Genomic DNA, 25,672 nt, shown 5'->3' on the forward strand with positions numbered 1-25,672 from the left:
GAAGGTCATCTTACTTCTCTTAGTGGACTAATTCACTGAAAAAGGTAAGTGCTTTTCTGATTTTGCTACTGTCAAATTTTCCAGTTGATGTGCCTACCCAATTGTCTTCTTTTGCTGGCCTTTTATTCATCATTTTTTTTTCACTTTTTCTTTCCTGGCATGAGCATCCTTGCTATTTCCCAGTATATAATAGCTTGCACCTTTACAGAAAGGTCATATCCTTGCCATATCTAAAATACTGCCATGCTAACATATACCTATAAGATGCTGAGTAAAGGCAGAAAAATGCACATATATTTCTACATGTACACCTTTCTTCAGGGGAAAAAATGTGTGTCAGCAAGCCCACGAGGAACATGACAGTTTATCAAATACTTGTTCATTTCCTCTGAAATTTGTTCTTAAGGTCAGTAGGAAGACAAGCTTAGATAATTGTCCATTTGGCTGTTGCAGGCAGGGAACCTTTGTGGTAGTACATAGGGAGAATATGCCTACAGGGGATATTAACTCTGATTAACTCTTCTGGTATAAATCGAGGGCTGGATTTAAGATATTATTTGTAGTAGAATAGATAGAGAATTTAAAATGTGAGAACCAGCTTTAAAATCTGTTAAGAATGTTTAGATGTCAGCTTATGTTTTATTTGATTCACTTTATTGAGTTCAGAATCCAAAGTCTATTAATAATAAAACTCAGATTTGCCCTTGAGCATTTCAGGTTATAAGATGCCTAGTCTTCCTGTTAGTGGGCTATAAATTCAACTTTGTTGCCTATGTTTGCCCTTGCAGTAAATGGGGTGCCATAATTTTGCAGTTTGCACTCGGGGTGAAGTTAAACTGCCCAATTTGGACACTTTTGTAATTTGGGCTCATTGGCCGAACTTGTAGTAAAAGGCTGGAATTTCATCATTAGGTCATTTGCTTTTTAAATGAATATTTTTATGTGGAAAGAATATAACAAACCTGATCGACTGGAGAGAGCCCATCAAAGTAACAAATGAGACTTGAATTTGCTTTTCGGCTTTGTCACTGATTATGCCAGTGATGTACAGTAAGTCAGTCAGCTGCTAGTATCGCATTTGCCAAATAGGAACAATTAAGTCTTGCTCACCTTATAGGACTATTGAGATACTAGACTTAAATAAATTCACAATAGTAATATTACTAAATGTTTAAATAGCATTGATATTCAAAGATCTCTGAAAGTGAGGGTGACTAGGAAGGAAACATGGAGAAATCCCTTATACCCTTTATAATTCTCTCAGTGTACGAGCTCTTCTTTCTTTTTGAACTGAGGGTGAGATGCGTAGGTTGACAAAACAATCTCCAGGTTATACTAATATATCCCAGCTACACTCCCCCCACCCCCATCGCTTTTTTTGTTGATTGGTTGGGTTGAAACAATCAGGATTGTCTTCTGCTCTGTGAATCTTTTCAGGGTATCTCTATATACTGGTGAATAAAAAAGCACAAGGCATTTGAGAGTGGTGTAAATTCCAGGATTTCAAGCAAAGTGCAATAACAGCCTGTTTGGATTATAGGTACTCCATTACTATCAAGATGAATTTTGGAAAATCTGTTGGCCAGCTTTCCTATTGTCACTCATAAATATCCTTTTGTGAAAAGTAATTGCCAAAGGGCCATTGTAACTGCCCAGGACTTTGGGCCTCAGAAGAGTTGTTATTTTTTAGTCTCTCCTGATCGCCTCCCCTGGCCCATCCAATTCTTTGCCAGTGCATTGGGTTGCCTTGCTCTTCTAGCTCCCTCCCACCCGTTTTTCAATCCTTAATTTTCTTTCTATTGCCGAGATAGGCATCAGGAGGAGGGAGAACCTTTATAAGTCCTAGCCTAGAGGCTTTTAAACTTGAAACAACTACTCTTCTTTTTTTATTAAACGGTCATTGGTGTCGGAGATCCTATATGTATGAAAAATAAAAGTGAAAAGATGTCCTCTTATGATTAGTGCCTTTTTGATTTCTACACCTATATTTTCAAGATTATGTGGTTTTATTGTTCTGTGTTAGGGAGCCACTTTTCAAATCTCAGGTGACCGGACTGACTTGATAATGCAGTTTGGCGCATGAATAAAATGAGACACAGTGTTCATTTATCATTTTATTTTTTAAAAATGAAATATTCAAAGTACTTTTTTGTTTCAAATATCAACACATAATGTTTAACTTTAAATATTTACAGCATGTTGTTGTGATGCTCTGTAGAAAAATGCATGCTTCTGACCTGAAAGCCAGAGCAAAATGCAAAAGACCATTTAACTGCAGCCAGAGAACATGAACCTGTACAGTATCCAGTCACTTTTCAGCACAGGAGTGAGAGCAGGAATACAAAACTGGAACCTATTGTTTCCTAGCAACATGGCTCAGGCCATTATAACACAATTTCCAGTATGATTAGAACCTCTAACTGTTGTTATATAGAAACTGAAAATCTCGGCATACACTGTAAACATATTTACTTCTCATGAGAAAGTAAGCAGCTAAAAAGAATATTTCTCTGACGTAAAGGCTATACTTCTCTTTTTCACCTTCTCTCTTACTGATGCTTTTGCCAGAAGAATAGTAAAGATTTAGACATTGTCATGAATCATACAAGTAAAATATTTTTCAAGGACACAATCTGATATACTAACATTTATTTAAGAGGTTAAAGTCCACCACTAAATCTAAGGAAAGATTTTTTTAACTGCCAAACACATTTCCTTTGACAAATAATGTAAGATGACAACTGCCAAGACAAAATCCACAGCAAGTTTAACTCTAACTATTTTCAGTTACTGTTTAGGAAGTAATTTCTTCTTATACACAGTAGTATATTTGGTCCTTAATAGCTTTCACATGAAGGACACACTGAAACAGTCACTATTTTGTGGTTGAATTATTTTTTGTTGTTTGTTGTTTTCTGGTTTTTTTGTTGTTTTGCTTTTTTGTTTTTTTTTGTGTTTTTTTTTTTTTTTGCAGAATAAAGAACCTTACAGAAGGCTGTGGAAGAGCAGTCTGAGATCTGAAGTACTACTCAGGTCAGCTATGTGTATGTGAGTTCCTCCAAGAACACAAGAATGTTGCATCTAATCTGTAGCCTTCTGTTTTTCCAGAAGCTATAATACATTTCAGCCTCTCCAAAAGTTCCTTTCCACACTTGATTACTGTACTTTTGTTTCCATTACCACTGAACTCCATTACAATTGCCCTTACAGGAACATATCTTTATAAATGCAAAAACTGTCCTGACTCTCTTAGGTGATATTACAGTGGGGCCTGGTCTGGTTAAAATTTTTTTTTCAGAAAAAATGAAAGAGAAGAAAAAAGTAGTAGAAACAACATGATAGGATGCTTGAAACTGTGTCAACAGTAACGAAAAAAAACCTTATGAAAATCGGTGTTTAATTGTATACCTCTCTACATAGCATGTGAATTCCAAATTATACATGGTTAAGTTTTCATATATTTGGCTAAGTTGTATATATTATATTATATATATAGTCTATATATTATAGATCTTCTAGATAAATTGACAGTAAAGGACACACTTATTTTATACATTATTTTGTTGGGTTAAAAATTAAACCCAATAAAGCATATTTATATGGTGAGTGTTTTACTAAAAATTAGTATGAATTGGGCTTTATTTCCCTTTCCTTCAGGAGTCATGCTTCTAATCAGTAATGATTAGAATGACAACTAAAAATAAATATATCTAAATGTCTGTTCAACTATGAACTTTTCAGCTCTTTTGGATCTCTAGACTGTAGTGCAAGAGTTAAAACAAAACAAACAAGTAAAATGGGCCTAACTAGGAAAAAGAAACAATCACGGAGTATTCCCTGCCTCCAGCCCAGAATAGTCTTCATAGGAGAGCCCAACTGCTGTGCTCTCACTCAAGCTGACTTGAATGCTGTGTGGCTGTGTAGTAGTGTCAGCTGCATGTCTTCTGGGTATGAGAAATTAATGTATTTCTCTTTAAAATGCTTTTACTTTCATCAGGAAATGCAAACGAATTCTTCTTTCATTAAACTTCAGGACTACAAGTCAATAAAGGCATTCTTTGTATTTAGATGAACAGGAAGTGACTATTCAATATCTCCACGTTCTTATTAAGAAATGCCAAATATTTCTCTTAGATTTACTACTCATTATTGTGCTAACCTTTTGGGTTTTTTCCTCTTTCCTCCAAAAAACTTTGGAAGTGGTAAAGAGAACAGTAATAGTTCAAGGCAGTATTAGAACCACAGCTGTAAGTGATAAAAAGTGCATTTCCTGAATATAATACAGATATAACTTTAAGAAACCAAAGGCACAAACTAAATATATATTACAAACTAGAAATGCACAGTTCAAGGTAATTACTATTAAGTAAAAGCTTCAAATACTTGTTTCTAATGGATATTTAAAGCAGTTTGAAAATTATACCTCATCAGTGAATTGCAAAAAAGTATAATCGCTTACAATATAAGCAAAATAGACTCTAATATTGACATCCTGGATTAGTGATAAAATACATCATCACATTTATGAATGTACTCTCTATATACAGTTCATAAATCATTTTTCCATTGATTTAAAAGAACATCAGAGGTTCTAGGAACTTAAGGTCCATTTTTAGGCTGGTGTGGAGGTATTCAAATTTTCAACAAGTTTGTGAGTAATTTTAGAATCCTGTCCTGATAAATACTCTACCATTAACACAGGCCTGATTCAGGGGAAAAAAACCCCCAATAATATGGTTGTAGTCTGGATTAGTAATCTCTTGAGCTGGTGTACTTCCAATTAAAAAGAGAGATGAGTTCATCATGAATTCTCTCTGTCTCTCTCTCAGAATATGTGTGTAAGAATGTGGTAATCCCAACCTGAAGGTTCTGAAAATGAAATGTTTGGATACACCCTCCCCTGCTGTCTATGGGTCCTTGCCTTTCTCTCACTCTACTTTGTGTAGTTAGGAGTCAGACTCTTTAAAAACCTTAATGTGAGCCTGGATTCTGACTTTGCATATTTTCCAAAAAGACTGTCATCACAAAGCAAGGCAATGACCCCACACTGCATTTAGGTAGTGGCTGGCAAGAATCCAAACTGCGATATTCTATCACAAATTCGCCTTCAGACACAGCAAATGTCCAGACTCGGTGATGAAAAGTGCTGAAGCTGGCTCAGGGGAATTCTCCACAGGCCACATTGTGCTGTCCTGTATTTTCATTTGTGGTAACTCACAATTGCACAGCAGCTTACAAACTCTGTCACTGGGCACAAATCTCCCAGTTCACCAAGGGGCTTCTTGGATGACAGGATTCATACAGATTGAGAAACTGCAGCTCATATTAACACTAATCCTGATCTTTTTCTCTAAATTTTAAATGATCGCAGAACAAAATAACCCTTCCTGGAAAATAGCTATTTTCCTAGGCAGGAGAGATGACTATTAAAAAATAAATGGGCAAAGACAGAGAACTAAAATAACTATCCATATAAATTATCTTAGTAAAAAATAGTCTGCCTCTCTATAGTTAGTTGAAATGTGTTAGGTTGGAAAGGGCTCAATTAAATTTCCTGACTATGGCTGGGAGATGTTCAATACAGAATTGCACATTTGAAAGATAAATCTAAGTGGGGTGAAACAACGTGGCAGCAACTTCCTTGATGTTTAGTTTGGTCTTCCCGTTGGTACTTTCCTTTCACCTTAGTATTACGTCTATTTTTTTGTTGAGGTTTTGGCTTTTATGAATTTCTGCAGTAGTAGTGAGTGTAATGTATCAGCATCACAGGCGTGGATGTCTGTGAAAGCCTTTTTTTTTTTTTGTATCAGAATCACACTTTGTAGTAAATTACCTTTCATGTGCACAAAACCATTGGATTAGTGTATAAATACTGAATCACAAATGTGAAACTATGACCAAAACACACTCTATATATAAATGAGAAATTCCTACCCGGGTTAATAAAAGCTATGTTTACATGACACCAATACAGCTGGACAACTGAGTACAAAATGTAGTCAAAACAGGTTGGGTGGGAGGAGTTTCATTGGCCAGCTGCCTTGGTATCATGTATACACGAGCAGATAGTGGCAATTGGGTTTGGTGACCACACCCACAGGGAAGTGTGGTAGACGGAACCCAGCCACCACACGCCAAAACACAGCACAACAACATGGCATTTATTTCAACAAGCAAGGAGGAATCATCAGGGAGGAAGGATAAATGGGTCCTGATTCTAGGAGATGGTGGCCGAGGGCATTTTACACTTCTTTCGAAGTTTCCTGTAACAGATCTGGAACACGTGAAAGAGCCGGTAGTCTTTCGAAACACACGGCTCAGATCCTATTGCACCACCTTTCAAACAGCCCGCAAGTTCTGCCAACAGCTGAGTATGTAACCTTGTGTCACAACAGAGAACCTCAGGTTCTTGCTTTATATTTGAACATATGCATGGCTCAACAAATTGAAAGTGGTGCTTGCTGAAAACATTTTTTTTTTAGTTGCTTGAGTTCTACTTGTGTTATTTTGAATACTGCCACACAAGAACTAAAAATCTATCATTTCTTAAAGAGTTTAAACAAACAATATTAAAATACCATCTTCTGTCACATTGAAAGGCAGTTGGATAGGTTTTTCCTCCATATTTACATATACAGAGTTCTGATCTAGAAAACCGATACAATAAACCATTGTATGTTTTAAAAACAGGCAGTCTTTGGTGACGCAAAGGCAGAATTTTTTTTGTTACCTCCTGCCTATTTCGCTCTGTCTCATAAAGTGAATATTATTGGCACTGTCAGAAAGTTCTAAATACTGCTCGACAGACAAAACAAAATACCCATCATAGCCTTGCACTCTCCCAGTACTCAGCAGCTGCTGTTTCTCCCCCTCTGTCCATGCCCGGATCCCCTCTTCCCCTTCTTGCAGCCTTCTTTGTTCCTTAGTCCAGGCCTGGACCACGGCGCGCTGTCTGGCAATCTCCAACACGTGGTTCTTCTCCTCTTCGACAGTCGTCCCATACCGGATGTTGAAGCACAGAGCCCCATGCTGGAGCTGGATATCTGCAAACCGTCTAGTCCTCCCATTCAACACGGAAGTCATCTGGGACACGGTGACATTGACACCGTTCTCCAGAATGCGCCTCCCCCCAGTGTTACCAATGAGCACCAGGTCTTCCTCCAGAGACCCGAGCTTAATGAAGTAGTGTGTGTCCCTCCCTTCTATGGTAAAATGTAGGTTTTCCAGGTAATGAGCATTGTTGAGAATGGCAGCTAGCCGCCTGCTATCTTCATTGGCTACTCCTATAATATCAGCTGTTACGATGCCATCCTTGATGGCAAATTTTATACCTTTGCCGAAAACAGAAGGGACAGCAGCAAACCTTGGTTGCTTCCCTCCTTCAAGGCACCGTCCATCACCATATCGTGGAGTCATAGGAAGTTGGTCCAAGGAAATGAAATTCCTGAGCTGTTTCTGGAGCTCACATTGAATACCCAGGATGGTCTAGGAAAGAAGAAAGGCACAGAGCAAGTGTAGCAGAGGATTTTACACCTGTCATATGCTTGGTGATCGTAGAAAGCAAAGGTTTGCCAGGTTGCTTCCTCCTCTCCTTAATTTGCTGGTTTGTGATTTAAAAACAAGCCTAATTTGGAATCTCTTCACCCGAGTTTTAGAAAGGAAAAGACTAACAGGTGATTTGATTACCTGGCATATATTTCTTGATATCTTGGTGAGTTAAGGGTTGCTACTGCTGCTGCTGCTAAGTCGCTTCAGTCGTGTCAGACTCTGTGTGACACCATAGACGGAAGCCCACCAGGCTCCCCATCCCTGGGATTCTCCAGGCAAGAACACTGGAGTGGTTAAGCATAAGCAAATATGTTCAAATTTGATACCATAGAATCCAAGAGCTAGAAGGCTCTTAAGTGAGTCTGTGTGCATGCTGAGTCGTTTCAGTCATGTCTGACCCTTTGTGACTCTATAGACTGTAGCCTGTAGCTCCTCTGTCCATGGGATTCTTCAGTCAAGAATACTGGAGTGGGTCACCATGCCCTCCTCCAGGGGATCTTCCCAACCTATTGATCAAACCCATGTCTCTTACACCTCCCTGCATTGGCAGGTGGGTTCTTTACCACAAGTGCCACCTGGGAAGCTCCCCCCAAACAAAGACACTTCATTTTTTCCAATTCAACAGACACTGACTAGCTGTTATTACTGAATGTAGAGTAATACATTAGCCACAGTGAGGTATAAAGAGATGGTATAAGGCATAATTTTTACTTTCAAGTAGCTCACAATCTTATAAATAACAAGGGCAAATCAGCAAGTTCATGGGTCTTTTAATGTGGATTAAACAAAAACAAAACACTTTTGGGATTTTTCTGGTGGTCCAGTCCTTAAGAATCCACCTGCCAATGCAGGGGACACAGGTTTGATCCCCGGTCCCACGCGCTCTAGTGTCTGTGCTTCACAGCAAGAGAAGGCACTGCAATGCGAAGTCTATGTAACTCAAATGAAGAGTAGCCTCTGCTCGCTGCAACTAGAGAAAGACTTTGAGCAACAACAAAGACCCAGAGTGGCCAAAAATAAACATAAAAAAACTAAAAAAACTCTTTTTACTACGGCAGATTTCAAACATATTAAGAAATAACAAGAGAATAATGAACCTCCAGGTATCCATTTAAAAGCATCAGAAATTTCCAAAATTTTGCTGTACTTTTTGCAGGACTTTTGATTACAAAAAGCATTTACATGTTATATGTATTCTAGTACCTACTTAGTACCTACTTAGAATTGCCTTTCACTTATAATTTTTTATGCTTGAATTTCAAGCCCTCCCATCCAAATTTCAGTTTTATTTTGTTAAAGCCATATATATATATATATATATATATATATTTGCAGACACAGATATTCCTCTTTCTTTCATCTTAAAGAAAAAGTTCCTTCTTACTTTCACTTTGTATCTCATTAAGTGATGGAATTTCCTGCTGAACTTTGAATGTTTTGGTATCCTATTTTTCCAAAGAGTTTCTAATATTTATTATTTTGCTTCATTGCTCTTACATACTTTTTCTTTATTAGAATAATTTTTTTGACTGCACTGTGCGGCATGCTGGATCCTAGTTCTCTGACCAGGAAGTGAACCTGTGCCTCCTGAAATGCAAGATCTGAGTCTTAACCACTGGATCACCAGGTAAGTCCCATATATCAGAATAATTTGTTATTCCCATGCTTCTAATGCACTATGCTCTGATTTATTTTTCAATTGGAGATCTGATGTTTTATGTCTCTCAGAGAATAATTTTCTCTATATAGAATCCATAACTACCCATTTTAGAATCATGAAAGTTCAGTTCCACTTTCCTCTTGTCAGTCTACTGCAGCAGTCATCAAGTCACACGTTAGTCTTTTCTTTTCCCAAAGCTCCAATTCTCTGATCTTTTCCTCATGGAAGGAAAGCTTTTATCCTACATCCTCATTAATCACGGACATTTAAGTGGATAGTCAAGAAGACTCAAACAGAAGTAAGCACATATATGTTAATACTATTTCATGGTGTTGGATGCCTTTCTGTTTTTTCAGCTAAATAAGGATGGTAAAACATTTACTAACCTTTCCAGGATCCCACTCTTGAGTTTTTGTCTGAAGCTGTAGAAGCTCATAAGTTAAATCCAAATTTTCTAATTCTGGTTTGGGAAATCCAGGTAGTACATTGTGTAATTGGAAACCAAATAGCTCCAACCAACTTCCAATATCTGTGAGACACAAAATTTAAAAGGAAAAAAAAAACATTTTAAAGCCCATACTTTACAACTTTTGTGGAAAGCTTGAAAGATGCCTTTCCTGCCTTTGATATGTTTAGCCAATGGTAAGTTAGGGATAAGCTCCCCTTTATGTCACTCACTCTAAAACATCTGATCCTTTCTCTGGAGAAACCTTTTGATTCATGGATAATCATAGAGATTGGCTCAGTTTACTGTGTGGAAATTCTTAGTGTGGTAGTGGTATTAAGGCCACATAGACTCTGGTATTAGATTTATTTGATGCAACAGAATCCTGATTTTTCTTCTGTGAAATTATTTGTAGAAGCTTTTAAGAGTGAAAACTATGAACAGAAAGCTTAAAAGGAAAGAAGAAAATGTACTAGGATGCAAAAGTATCATGTTTTACGCCAATGTGTACAGTTCTGTCACTCTAGAAGACTAAGGAAGAGATTGACTGCACAATAACTTGTGTGCTAGCTGGCAGGAAGAGGAAGCATCTTTACAAAGGCATTGAGATTATGTGATAAACACCATGAAGCGTTTTCTCTTTACTTTAGCATAAAGCATTACGCCATTTAAATACCTGTGGTATACTTGGCCACATCTTGAATTTTGCCAACAGGGTAGTTATTTTCAAAGGAGTAGAGGTTGAATGGTTTAGGAAGGAGGTTCAACTGTTTCCATATGTGATGATTAGGTGTCGTCCATCGACCAGCGACAACATCATAATCCCTTTGCCCCAGGTGCACTAGTTTAGTAAGGAAATCATAGAGTCCTCCATGAAAACCAATGATGACCTGAAAGTCAGGATAAGTGTCATGATAGATATCTCCATAAGGCGTGTACAGTATCTCTTTGATCACCTGACCCCGACTGCTGAACACAGCTAGTGGGGTGCCTGTATTATCACAGGCTACGTAATATTCTTCACCACTGCTTAGCTCCATGGCAATAAGGTGACCTTGGAGATCATAATACAGGGATGTAATCTCTGAGCTGGTGTGGTTGTACAAATGAGTAACTCTTATGGGGTTGGCAAGGTCTGCATAAAAGAACTGGAGGTGCTGTCCATGGCTGGACTTACTGGCCACACGTCGCCCAAGCCCATCATAGTAATACTGCACAGTCCAGCCAGAAGCCTTATTGTAGGCTTTCTGCAGCAGACCATTAGAATTATATTCAAATACGTCATTTCCCCTCTGTCTCAGAAAGCCATCTTCATCCATCTTGTACTGAATTTCTCCAAGTCTGGTGATGCGATCTCGGAGGTCATATCGGAGAGGAGTAAGACGAGCACTATTCCCATGGCTTAAGAGGTTGATGTTCCCATTCAGATCATAACTATAACGCCACTGGGTTTTATCGTTTACAGAAACAGTTTGAAGTTGCCCATCAGCATCATATTCATAGAAGTATCTTGTTATATTGGCATCTACTCCTACTCTGATATCACATATTACCATTCGGCCCATATTATCGTATTGAATAGTCATCCAGTAGGCAATTGCCTTTAGGATTTCATACTGGACTTCAATGACTTGTCCATTGGCACTGAAGATCTTGGTGTGCTTCATCACGGTAGTAGTTATGACTTGATTTAAATCGTAATTAATTACACTGAATTTTCCAAACTGCTCTGTTCGACCAGAGACATCGACATATCGGTACAGATCTATGGGCAAAGGGGTTTCATTGATCACAGCTTGCATGCTGGTGACACGGAAGTTGTTGTAGCTATAGTCAAAGCGAGCATTCACAAGGCCTTCTTCGCTGAATCTGAAAATCTGGCGCCCAATAAGAGGTCCTGAAGGGGTCAAAATAAAAATCATGAGAACAATGCGAGAGGTTCAATATCGAACAATCAGAAAATTCTAGTGTTCTTTTCTTTAGTACTGATGTTTTTACAGTCAAAATGAAATATTAGAGATTGATGCTTGATATCTAATGCCTAGACATCTCATCTCATAGATACATATTTTCATCACTGTGGTCACCAAATATGAAAAAAAATTTAAAACACTGCATATTATAGTTATAGAATAATTTAATTATAGGAACTTCAGAAGTAATAACCCATTCTCAACTACCCAACCAGTAGTTGAAGTGATGAAACTGCTATTATAAACATGCTCTCTTTTTATAATTACTGACAAAAATACTTTCAGTTCATTTAACCCGTGCTACAAGGTCAGAAGGTCAGGTTTTGACTAAGTATTCAAGTAACTGGATTTTGGTATTTTATAAACCCACAGGATGAAATATAAAAAATGGTGACTTTTGAAGACATGTTGCCATCAGCTGAGGCTTATAGATGTTACACAAGGCTTGAACTAGTTTCAGTGATACTCATATCTTTGGGACTTTGAGTGAGAGTTTGCATCTTTGGAACGATTTAGTGGTGAGTAGGGACGGGTACCCAGTTAGACTAGGTACTTAGAGTTCAAATTTCTTGAGGGCTGAAAGAGAAATGCACTGTATTTTTTAAGGAATTGGCTCTCACACCATCTATCATATATTTTTCATTTTCAGTGGAAGATAATTTGATAACTCAAATTTGGTTGTATTACATGTCTGTAAGTTAATGCCTCTATCTCAGACTGTGGCCAGCAAAAATTTCCTAAGACCACTGTGCTTGTATACATCACCACCCTTTCACCACAAACCTGTTTGCCTGTATCTGATTGTGCAAATGAAGCCATCGTGCATCAGATGTATTGTCTTAATCACTCCAGAAGACTCTTCATATGTTAATGTGACCTGGGTGGTATCATAGAGAATCTCGGACAGCCTTGCTTGCTTGGTGTACTTGTACAAAACTCTGCGCCCTGTCCCCAGATGCAGGGTTTGCAGTAGTCGGCCATCTCGACTGTAGTCTTGGATAAAAGAAGTGCTACTGTCTGGTGGGGTGTAGATGTTCCGGTAGTAGCCCACCGAAAGCATGGTCTGTAAGCTGTGGCGCACCATACTAGGCATGGTGACTGAGAGCAGACAATCCGATTGGTCGTATTCAAAGATATAACGCCGCTGGCTATGTAAGAGAAGCATCACAGACTGAAACGAGACAAAGGCACGACAAGCATAATAGTACCACTATAGTTGACGAGATTAAAGAAAATACCCATTCATCCTTTCAGTACAAGGTTATCGAGCACTTACTGTGTGCCGGGCACTGTGGTGGACCCTAGTGTATACAGTAGTGGCAATAATATGTCTGTCCTCATGGAATGTACAGATTAATGGAGGAGAAAGACAAATAACCAAACAACTACAATATAGTATGAAATGTGTTGTGACAGAGGAAATTCAAGGGTGCTTATGGGAGGTGGAGGAAGAGCAGCAACCTAGACTTAAGAGGTCAAGAAAGGAGTCCTGGAGACTGTGACATTTACAGTTGAGACCTAAAGGGTGATGAGGGCTTGGCCAGATGAAGGCAGGGAGGTGGGTGGGCTGGATGGGGAGAGTACTCCTGACACAGAGTAGAACATTGTGAGTAGCTAGATAAGAAAGAGAACATGGTTTTTTCAAAGAACATTGGGCATTTGGCATGGCCAGAGCATGAATATTTTGGAAGGGATGGGTAAATGGCAAGCGATGAGGTAGGCTGGGTTTAGATCACACTGAGCTTTCTAAGCAATGCTAAGGAGTTTGGACTTTTACCTGTTGACAACAAGGAAACCACTGAAAGCAGATGGAAGGAGAGGACACTTGTGCCACTGGAAAAAACAATCCAGTTGGTATTTCAGAAAGGTTACTATTGCTTCAATGTGGAGATGAATTGGAGGGAGGGACACGGAGGGCAGGGCATGCCATATGTTAAGTATTAGTCACCAAAAATTACTTATTGAGTTCATATAGCAGATGTCTTTCTGAAAAGTAGTATATAAAATATTATCATTACAGTAATCCCCCCTTAGCGGCAGTTTTGCTTTCTGAGTCACCCACAGTCAACTGCTGTCTAAAAATATTCAATGGAAAATTCCAGAAATAAACAGTTCCTAAGCTTTAAAATGCATGCTGTACTGAATAGTATGATGAAATCTCGTGCTGTCCTTCCCAGGACGTTAATCATCTCTTTGTTCAGTATATCCATGCTATGTATGCTATCTGCCTGATAGTTTAGGAAATAACATAGTATATATAGGCTTCTGTACTATTCCCACTTTCAGGCATCCATGGAGGGGTCTTGGAATGTATCCCCTGTGGGCAAGGAGGGACTACTGCATAGCTTTACAATTCATGTTTTAAATGATATTAGGGAAACATGCCATTAAAAGTGGAGAATTCTCTGGTTATGCAAGCCCTCTCTTCTGAACTGATCTGTATTTCAGAAAGTTATTTGTTGAGGTATAATGCCGTGCATGTAACAGGTGTTTCATTGATATCGGTTTTCTTATTTTAATTAAAAAAATTTTTTTGCATTTTTATTTTATTTTTTTAACATAAATTTATTTATTTTAATTTTTAATTTTAAATATAGTCATAAAAGGAACACTGTTTGAAGGAGAACTCAAACCCTATTTTTAATTGAAAAGCATTTAAATCTCATCTTTCAATAAAAATTGCTCACCCCTGGAAATTCTGATATATCTCCCCAAGGGAGATTTTACCCTTCCTTTCTAGAGAATTGGCTTATCAAGCAAAAAGATTTAGTTGAGCTTTATTTTCTGAAGTTTCTGTTATAAAAACAATAGGTACCATTTCATCTTGTAAATATAAATTACATAAATATTTATGAATTACAGAAGCATATATAATGTACATTTAAATCTTCTAAATATGAAATGATATTCTAATATTGAACATGCTTCTTGAAACTGCACGTCCTCCCCGCTCTTCTGAGAACTGATTTCAAATCACATGTCAATACTGTGAAGTCAAAGTCAGCACTTATTTGCTCATTGGCTTATCCTTTCTCACTCTCCCACCAGGTACTCTGCTTAGGGATACAGAGCCGTGTGTGGAAACCCTGTCACCTTATCACTGTGGATACTCTGCAATCCCAGAAATCCTGCTGAACAGAAGGTGGGAGATGTGGAAGTCCTGCCTGGGCACGAGGACATGAAGGGACCACCCCGTCCTTGACCAAGGCAGAACTCAACAGAACCTGGGGTGAAACTGGTAGGCAATGCCTCTGCATTACCTCTCTGCTGAAAGCCAGATTTCTCAGCTCCTTTCCACTCTCTTCTGTCAATTTGCCATGAGCAAATGACATCTGTCACCTGCGAGGAGGGCCAGGGACAGTCACCATATGGCACGCACACATTACCCAGTACCAGCCTGCCTTTTCCAGTTGCTGCACCAGCCTTGCCAAGCATTTACAGCACATCACCACTGCATTCTTTCCCTGCTTTCATCTTCCGTGCTGTAGTAAACCACGGCCTGACCCTGTTCCTAGGTGGTGCTGACGCTGTGCTGACCAAGAATGTGGATGACGTGATTAGAAATCTCGTGAATGTAACCGTTGTGTTGCCAGAATAGCATTTAGCTCTCACTTGGCTACTTTGTCACTTTGGGTGGGCATTATTATCAGTTTGTTCAAAAACAATGCTTGTAAGTCCATCCAACACCCCCAGTGCTGCTATAGAATAAAAGGTCATTTCTTATTAGTCCAAACACTAGAGTGGGAGACTTTGTATTTTCTAAAAAGTTTATTGTGAGAACCGAAATGATTGTGAGATCATTGTAAAGAAGAAAACTAAAACCATGGCTGCATATTCATTTGAACAGGAGCAGAAATGAGAGATGGGCTTCCCAGGTAGCTCAAACAGTAAAGAATCTGCCTGCAATGTGGAAGACTGGGGTTTGATTCCCTGGGTCGGGAAGATCTCCTGGAGAAGGGCATGGCAACACACTCCAGTATTCTTGCCTGGAGAATTCCATGGACAGAGGAGCCTGGCGGGCTACAGTCCATGGGGTCGCAAAGAGTCGGACATGACTGAGTGACCAACACTTTCAGAAATGAGAGATGGCAGAAATTTGAACAAGTAAGGCATTTGAATGACCACCAGATGGCAGTGTGGGGCAGCACAAGCCAAAGGCTGCATTCTCTCCCTCTAGGCAGCCTTTGAAAATTTCAGCCCCAAAGAGGCAATTTTGTATAAATATATCAGACTGCTGCTGCAGACTAGGGCCTTACAAATAGCTGTGAAAAGAAGAGAAGCGAAAAGCAAAGGAGAAAAGGAAAGATATAAGCATATGAATGCAGAGTTCCAAAGAATAGCAAGGAGAGATAAGAAAGCCTCCCTCAGCGATCAATGCAAAGAAATAGAGGAAAACAACAGAATAGGAAAAACAAGAGATCTCTTCAAGAAAATTAGAGATTCCAAGGGAACACTTCATGCAAAGATGGGCTCGATAAAGGACAGAAATGGTATGGACCTAACAGAAGCAGAAGACATTAAGAAGAGGTGGCAAGAATACACAGAAGAACCGTACAAAAAAGAGCTTCACGACGAAGATAATCATGATGGCGTGATCACTCACCTGGAGCCAGACATCTTGGAATGTGAAGTCAAGTGGGCCTTAGAGAGCATCACTACGAACAAAGCTAGTGGAGGTGATGGAATTCCAATTGAGCTATTTCAAATCCTGAAAGATGATGCTGTGAAAGTGCTGCACTCAATATGCCAGCAAATTTGGAAAACTCAGCAGTGGCCACAGAACTGGAAAAGGTCAGTCTTCATTCCAATCCCAAAGAAAGGGAATGCCAAAGAATGCTCAAACTACCACACAATTGCACTCATCTCACACGCTAGTAAAGTCATGCTCAAAATCCTCCAAGCCAGGTTTCAGCAGAATGTGAACCGTGAAATTCCAGATGTTCAAGCAGGTTTTAGAAAAGGCAGAGGAACCAGAGATCAAATTGCCAACATCCACTGGATCATGGAGAAAGCAAGAGAGTTTCAGAAAAACATCTATTTCTGCTTCATTGACTATGCCAAAGCCTTTGACTGTGTGGATCACAATAAACTGTGGAACATTCTGAAAGAGATGGGAATACCAGACCACCTGACCTGCCTCTTGAGAAACCTGTATGCAGGTCAGGAAGCAACAGTTAGAACTGGACATGGAACACCAGACTGGTTCCAGATAGGAAAAGGAGTACATCAAGGCTGTATATTGTCACCTTGCTTATTTAACTTATATGCAGAGTACATCATGAGGAATGCTGGGCAGGAAGAAGCACAAGCTGGAATCAAGATTGCCAGGAGAAATATCAATAACCTCAGATATGCAGATGACACCACCCTTATGGCAGAAAGTGAAGAGGAACTCAAAAGCCTCATGATGAAAGTGAAAGAGGAGAGTGAAAAGGTTGGCTTGAAGCTCAACATTCAGAAAACGAAGATCATGGCATCTGGTCCCATCACTTCATGGGAAATAGATGGGGAAACAGTGGAAACAGTGTCAGACTTTATTTTTTTGGGCTCCAAAATCACTGCAGATGCTGATTGCAGCCATGAAATTAAAAGATGCTTACTCCTTGGAAGGAAAGTTACCAACCTAGATAGCATATCAAAAAGCAGAGACATTACTTTACCAACAAAGGTCCATCTAGTCAAGGCTATGGTTTTTCCCGTGGTCATGTATGGATGTGAGAGTTGGACTGTGAAGAAAGCTGATCGCCGAAGAATTGATGCTTTTGAACTGTGGTGCTGGAGAAGACTCTTGAGAGTCCCTTGGATTGCAAGGAGATCCAACCAGTCCATTCTAAAGGAGATCAATCCTGGGTGTTCATTGGAAGGACTGATGCTAAAGCTGAAACTCCAATACTTTGGCCACCTCATGTGTCAAGTTCACTCACTGGAAAAGAGTCTGATGCTGGGAAGAATTGGGGGTGGGAGGAGATGGGGACAACAGAGAATGAGATGGGTGGATAGCATCACCGACTTGATGGACCTGAGTTTGAGTGAACTCCGGGAGTTGGTGATGGACAGGGAGGCCTGGCGTGCTGTGATTCATGGGGTCGCAAAGAGTCGGACATGACTGAGCGACTGAACTGAACTGACTGAACTGAAAGCATCTTATTAAATGATTATAAAATATATATAAATGCATTTAAAAATGCAGTTCTTAAGAATGTTTTTAGGAAACGGAAAGATTTACATTTCCTATAATACAAAATTTTAGCCCCACAAGTCTTCAAAATATAATTAACTCAGGGAAGGCTCATGAATCAAGACAGAGAATTAATGACCACATAGAGAAAATTTAAGAAACAATAATTGATTCTTTTAACAGAGAAGAGATCATTTAAGCAACCACAGCGATTACCCAAATAATTATTTTTCTCCTAATGGCTACAAACCATTGTGCATGAAAATGATACCCATAATTTTTACTTACTCTAGAGGAAGTCAAATTATTTTTACAAAATTTCTGCACACTGAGGTAAAATATCTGCTTTTTGCTTTTTTCAATATATCATGGTATAGGGATGCAAGCAAATATATAAAGGTACAAAGAGAAGTATTTTGAGGTATAAAAAGAGGTTTATATTTTTAAAGTTGGAGAACTGTTACTTCAAAATAGTTCTAGAGCCAGCCTCTTAGTCTTGCTCTGCCCCAGATATAGTGAAAGAATGTTCTAGTAAAGGCCACGATAAAGAGAGGACTAGAAAAGAGCACAGGAGGCACAGAACTTCATCACCTCCCTGGAAGATTACATGTAAATTGGATTTTGGTAAATTGAATATTCTTTCCCTTTTCTTTCTAGAATCACAATTTCAAAGATACTTTAATTTCCTTCCATCCTTCTGTTCTTTCCTGTTTTAATTCACCTTCGAGTAGCAGTAGGTGCTAGCACTGTTTTCCAACTTAATAAATACTAGAATAAATATTAGAATGCATAATTTAAATGGTAAGAAACTAACTTTTATTGAATGACTAGATGTGCCAGGTGCTTTATATTAAGTTATTTCATTTAATTGCTGCTTCTATTCAGTGAATTAATTATTATCACTGGTAATAATGTTAATAAAATCAATCTCGTGATAAATGATTTTTGGAAAGTAAAGAACCGTTCCATAATTATGGGTTTTGTAGGCTCTGAGTTTTGCATAATAGCATTGCTTAAGTCAGGGGCTACCTGGTAATTAGAGAACAAATTAAATGTAAGATTAAGAAAGGGAGAAAAGTCAACTGAAAGGCACAAGTGATTTGGCTCATCTCACTGGTCAACAAATGAGTTTTGGGGAGTTGCTGGGCTTTTCTCCATATATTACTCTGTGACAATAAGGTCTTATTTCTGTCCACTGCAGACACTGACAGTCACAGGGAGTTTTTGTTTTTAAAGAATTATTGCCAAGTAAGTTTCTGCAGCCAAAAGAATTTATGTGAAAAAAAAGAATTTATGTGAAAATTTGCTTCACATGATTCTTTGCTGAAATAACTGTGATGAAGTAATCAGTTAATTCAGAAAAGGGGAATAATAAAATTCTTCATTAATGTCAGAGAAGAGGCTAAATAACTATATGCAGGACTGAAGTTTAAATTTCAACAAGCTTTTCTGTCACTGTATAGACAGTTTAAAGGGAAAGATTTATGAGACCTAGAAGCAATTGTCTACAGGCAGTTAGCTCAGCAACCAGACTGTGGCGCTAATGAGGTTAAGGCTCTGAGTTAAAACCTATAAATATTCCTGTGGGGTCTTGGTTCCCCAACCAGGGATTGAACCTGGGTCCTTGGCAGTGAAAGCGTGGCATCCTAACCACTGGACCGCGAGGGAAGTCCCTCAAAGCTGTACATACTCCTAAGGCATGTCAGCTCCTTCACTTGTCACATGGAGACCTGTGGGAGGATCAGAGCAAGCAAATCCTCATTCTTGAAAAAATTAATCAGCCTATACTCTACTAGTGATCACTGGCACCTTTTCCTTTTTCTTTTTTCCCATATAAGCTCATCTTACATGCCTTGCCTCTGAACATACAACAAATATTTGGATTCAGTTAATTTTGTAACAAGTTTAGCACTTTGTGGACATTAGTCGTATGATTTTGCAGATCATTCTTGTTAACAAAATTCAAAAGAGAAAACATCCACTCTAGAGATTCAGATGTTCCCAGTGTAGAGTGAAGATTAGAGATTTCATCGATTTCTTCAGCAGAAAAGGACAGGGGGTACAGACAGCAAAGGACTCAGTCCTTTACCCTGGCTCCCAAGTGGAGTTCTGTTTTATCTCCTAGACATTTCTAATTTGGCAGATTTCCCAGTGACTGACTCTGGGAAATAGCACAATGGTTTTATAATAATATACAACACCTGGCACACTTTAAAAAAACTTTCAGGGGTATATCAGAAAGATTTAGCATTATTTGGTGCAAATAGTGAAATTTTACCACGTGAGTTATGAGCACCCATGACTTTTCTAAGAGCTTCTAGGGGTTAATCCGTACTGACTCCCCTTGAAACCTCAGGGGAAAAAGTTTTTCAGTTTTCCCAGAAATTAATTCAGGACCAGTGAACTGAGTTGAAAGGATAGATTTAGGGGAAAAGAGACAGCATCTTAGGATGTCAGAAATTGAGATGGCAGACAGAGATCAATTTCTCTTATTGTCTTCTGCTACTGGTCTGGCTAGAAACCATTTTGCTGTGTGAGGCTGATGTGTAACAAATGGATCCAGGGGGTGGGATTAAAATCCTTGCCCATTCCCAGCAGACAGAGGCCACGAGCTCCTATTACAGATGCTACTGGAGACTCATTGTGTACAAAGGACTATTAACAGCAAGGGAGCCCCACTGTTACCATTTCCTCAGACCGATTACTTGGGAAAATATGTCCTCCAATGTATACCATTAAACCGTCATTGACTATCCTAACAAAATTAGAATTCCTTATCCTCTGTGTAAGAGCCTCTTTTCCAGAGCTGAGAGACATTAACACGCAATTTTATAATTTTCTACCTATTTACTTTGGTGTGAGCTTTCATAGTAATAAAGATACATTTTCAGGAGCATGAACAAATATGCTCAAATGAGGAGAAAGCTAAGCCATTATCCTGACTTCAGTTTGAAAGAGTACCTGGCAGAGTGTGGGGCTGGGGAAAGTTTTCAGCTGAAAAACAGCTTATCCTTGTAGGTATAATTTGTGGTGGTTGTTGTTGCTACTTTTATGGAGCAGAACAGCCAGAATACAGACTTCACTCCCACAGGTCCTCAGCAAGGCAGGTAATCAGTACCGTTTTCAATGTTCTCATTCAGAAACTCAGAACTAGTTTATTTTCCCTACACACTTACCTTTTCTAAGTAGGTATAGCTCCAAATTTTCCCATCAGCCCAAGTTCTTGAAATTATTTTTCCACTCTGGTCATATTCCATTTTTTCATTCCATGTCCCTCTTTGAATAAATGTCACCAATCCCGAAGGTGAATATGTGATGTTCACTTCATTATATCGGCTTACAGGAGACCATAGAACAGGTCGTCCATTCTGGTCATAAAGAATTCGAAGGGTGAATTTCCGATGGTCATCATAGATCTTGCCTGTGCGAGTCATATGATCAAAATCGATGGAGAGCAGGTTTCTGTTATGGGCCTACAAAAAAGAGATAGGAAGTACATTTGAAGCACTGCCTTAGTTCCCCTCATCAAGGGCATTCACAATCCCAAAGCTTTTTCTGTTTCTCCAGCAATGGGGTCTCTCTTGCCTTTGAATCCGAATGGCTTCTCCTTGGATGACAACTTGTCTTTATTCTCCCGGGAGACTCTACAACCTTGGAAGGATGGGGCCATGTCTTAACTACTGGGATGTGCTAAATTCTCAGCAGATGGTGGTTGACTGTTTTTCCCCAACTCAAGTCTCAACTGTGCTGATCCAGTTTTCAGTGATTATGTAATCTTACTTTATGTAAGTCAGATGCCTATAGAGGAATGGGACTTCCTCCCCCACTTTTACCAATGAAGTGACTAGAACATAGAATGGTGAATTATTTACATATTTAACAATCAGAAAAAAGGAATATAGAGAGCCCCCTCTAATTTATACAGAGGTTCCCTTCTCTGGCTTCCTTGTTCCTCTGGGCATGGAGTTTTATTATACTACTTTGCATCTATCACAGGGGAACACAGAGCAACTCAGACTGTCTCCTAGACATGAAAGCCCACTCAGCAGTGTTTGCATGGAGGCCAGCAGGTAACTGTGGGAGGTGTTGGTAGGTCCCCCAGTACTTGCAAGGGTGGCACCATTCAATGAGGTTGTGCAGCTTTAGGTTGTTGCCTCCTCCATTGGCCTAAAATAATCTTTATGCCAAAGAGGCATATTTTGGGGTGGCAAATTCATCTCCCCTACAAATAAACGAGGAGAAACTTTGAGAAATGTAAACAACAGTGACCCGGGAGTCAGGAGACTGAATTAGCTGCTTGTCTGTGCACCAGTCATTTTTTCTACTTGGGCCTTAGTTTTCTCATCTGTGAAATGGGAGTACTGTTTATCACTCAACATCACACACCTGTGCTAAGAATTAAATGAGATTACATATACAGGTACCTGGTGATATATAAAAATAATATAAGTAACTGTTATTTTCATTACTTTAAAAATTTATGCACCACAGGGCATGTGGGATCTTAGCTCCTCAACCAGGGATCAAACGTGTACCCCTTGCAGTGGAAGCGCACAGTCTCAACTTTCCTAACCACCAGGGAAGTCTCAGTAATTGTTATTTTTAGATGTGATTACTCTTCTCATCTCAGTTAGGCTTCTAAATGGGCCCGTGTGTCAGATTCCAAAGTGACTGTAGGAACTGTCAACATGATCCAGGACAGAGTGTTAAATATCTGGTTAATGAGGTACGGGAAAAAAATCAACATTAGGGTTTGACTACATTAATCATACTCGTACTAAACCAATTCACTAGCTATTCAACTAAACTTTATGATAATTCATTTAAAATTTTTGTGGTCAAGAATTCCTTTAATTATCTGAAAGCTATACACTGTTTCCCCAGAAAAATGCATACAAACACATCAATGAACATTTTAAAGAAAATCTCAAGTGGGCTCTGAAATCCAAGTATGAAACTTTTAGGGGTCTTGAGTCCAATTTCAAAATCCTGGATCAGAAAGAGGTTTTTAAAAAATATTGTTAATTTTTTTTTTCCCATTTGAAAAACTGAGATAAAACTGACATAAAACATTATATTAGTTTTAGGTGTATGGTATGATTCAGTATTGGTATATATTTCAAAATAATCACCACGATAAATCTAGTTGACATCCATCACCACATGTAGTTACAATTTTTTTTCCAGAGGTGAGAACTTTTAAGATCTATTCTCTTAGCAACTATCAAATATACAATACAGTATTATTAACTATAGTCACCATGCTGTACATTACATGCTCAAATCTTTTAACTGAAACTTTGTACCTTTGACCTCGTTCACCCATTCCACCCACCCTTCACTCCCTGCCTCTGGCACCAATCTGTTCTCTCTCTGTATCTATTAGCTCTTTTTTTTTGAGGTGGGGGATTCAACATCTAAATGAGTTGTAGGATTTTTATCTTAGTGGCCTGGATGAGTGCAAAGCCAACATTCTAATTTCAGACTCTGGTCTTCCTTTGCTCCTTTTATGCACTTTGCTTTTTAAAATAACCTCTTTAAGTACCTCCCTCCAATCATAAAAGTGATATTTTTCCATTGCAGAAAAACTGGAAAGTATAGAAATACACAAAGAAACTAATTGTCTGTAATCCTGTCTTCCAGTGTGAATCACTGCTAATCATTTCCAGCATTTCATACCCACTTTTTAAAAATATAATCTTACATTTAAAGAATACAAGAATTGTTTTATATCCTACTTTTCAGCTAATGTTTTATCTTCATCATTCCTCATGTTATTAGATATTCTGAATATGTGGATTTTAATGGTTATATCAACATGATAAACATTTATCTATCCTTCCTCCTATTGTTGGAAATTAGTTTTTGTTGTCCATTTTTCTTTCAATGTTCATGATTTGTTGAGAATTTTTGTAAATAATTATTTCCTTAATACAAAACCCTGTAAGGGAAATTACTGGGTCAAATGATAAAATATTAAAGACCCTTGATGCAACCTGAGATATTACTTTATAGTGCACAAAGGTTTACAAATGTATGCTCTTATTAACTAGCAGTGGAGGAGTTCATGTCTGCATTGTAACCAGCACTGAGTATTTTCATTGTTAGTAAGCTTTTCCCAATATGAGACTGGAGAAAATGGTATGTTATTGTGGTTTAAATTTGCATGTATTTGATTACCAATGAGATTGAACCTTTTTAAATAGCTATTGGCCACACCTATGTCTTCTATGAATTGTCTGCTATTTTCAACTTTTTTTGGTTTCAGTTTCTTCATCAGCCAGCTGGGGCTAATGATATTTGCCCTTAGTTTTGAGCCGCAAGAAAAAAAAGACAGCAAGTGTTCCATGCCATGAATTCCAGAAGACTAGCGATTAGATACTCCAGTTATTTGGGAGGAAGTCTTGTTAGTTGCAGTGGGTAGGTTTCATTCATGGACTAGAGCCACAGATTGGGAAGCATGACTCTTTAGCCACCTGCAGCCTATGTGTGCAGTGTTGCAGCATAAATACAAACTAACCTGCTGTTACAACCTAAAAGGTGATGGAGAAGCACATATTTCCTGTCTTTTGATACACAGGGCTTGGAAATCTACACAAAACCAGGTGTTCTTTCTTCAACTACCTTTCCTGTGGTTTTATAGCCACATATCTCTAACTGTAACACTGTTCATTTACAATAGCTGTAAAATATCCATGTACTCCTAGAGACGGTTGTAACTGTTACAATTTATGTCACAATGGTAGTTAAAGAGCCAAAGTAACAAGTGATTTCCAGTTCAACTAAATTTGTGGTTTTATTTGTCTGATAGATTAAGTTTACTACTCAAGAACACATTTCTTAATAAAGTCATCACAGCAACACAAGCAAGGGACCACTATTAAAAATCCACTACAAAGTGAGCAGAGGAAAAGTCTGCCTAATGTTCTTTCTCTGCCTTTCAAGACTTGTGCTACCATGCTTCTCTGTTTCTGGATAATGCACTCTGATATTCAGATGTTGCTGAAACACTAGTTTCAAAGTCAGGTTTGGAGGTAAAGTGAAATTTGGCTCAGAGCTGCAAGGGGATGAAAGAATTGAAGATGCCACAGCCCTCCATCTGGTGAGTCTCCTGTGGAACTCGTGAGAATACTGCGGGAAAGAATGGTTTTTTTAGGTAAGCTCCTTGACCCTCCTTCTTGACAGCTTATGCGACTCCAGACTCTATGGCAGGAAGCAGAACTAGGCTGACCGCCTCTGACTGCTGGGGTCATGAGCAAGGTTGGAAAAGCAACGTGTTCATACAAGCTATTGTTTGCCTGAAAGACAGCAATAGCCCTTGACCCAAGTGTGGGCCATCAATCCTTATTTCAGCTCTTCCCCCCAAACAATCTATAGCAATCCCTGACCTGGAAAAGAGAGGGGCAAAGCAAAGGTTGACATTTGAGAATAGCCCCAAGTTAAAAAGGGTCTCTTTGGACAAGCTGCACATTGAACGAGAGATTTGAGTTTGGCAACTGAAGAGTTGTCCATTGGGGTAAGGAAGCTGGACTTGGTAAAATTTTTCATAAGAAAGGATGTATTTGTGCTTTAATTTATTCTTTCGTTTTCCTTAGGCTTTTTTTCAGCTTTGCTGAGGAGAAGTAAGGAGAAAGGCTTGCTTTTTGTTCACACTTGGACCAGAGAGGAAAGAGGAAAGAGTATGCCCTGGGGAGCCATGTGTTGTGTTGCCAGCAGGAATCAATGTACCTGCAAAGCGTGGGCACAGGCCAAAGATCCAAAGAAAGGTGTCCTCTGCCTCCTCCCAGAGCCTTTCCTTGCTCTTTCTGAGGAGTTTGTGTTTTAATTGCTTAAGAGACAGTCCTTTCAACACCCTTCAATTTGAGACT

The 25,672-nt window shown here is 38.9% G+C and overlaps 1 protein-coding gene across 1 annotated transcript in view; it reads right to left on the reverse strand.

The window, feature by feature from the left end:
* Positions 1-364: 364 nt before the first annotated feature.
* The window catches only part of TENM1 (teneurin transmembrane protein 1), a 448,997-nt gene continuing 423,689 nt past the window's right edge, over positions 365-25,672 (reverse strand). The window contains exons 25-29 of the mRNA XM_088834344.1: positions 20,981-21,277; positions 12,410-12,797; positions 10,330-11,550; positions 9,595-9,737; positions 365-7,485 (exon numbers count right to left, since the gene is read on the reverse strand). Coding sequence (XP_088690470.1) covers positions 6,727-7,485; positions 9,595-9,737; positions 10,330-11,550; positions 12,410-12,797; positions 20,981-21,277 — 2,808 coding nt within the window. The 3' untranslated portion in view covers positions 365-6,726. The remainder of the gene's footprint in view (positions 7,486-9,594; positions 9,738-10,329; positions 11,551-12,409; positions 12,798-20,980; positions 21,278-25,672) is intronic.

This window comes from Moschus berezovskii, chromosome X, assembly GCF_049115385.1.
Source record: "Moschus berezovskii isolate FMDL1 chromosome X, NW_MosBer_1.0, whole genome shotgun sequence".
Classification (NCBI taxonomy): domain Eukaryota; kingdom Metazoa; phylum Chordata; class Mammalia; order Artiodactyla; family Moschidae; genus Moschus; species Moschus berezovskii.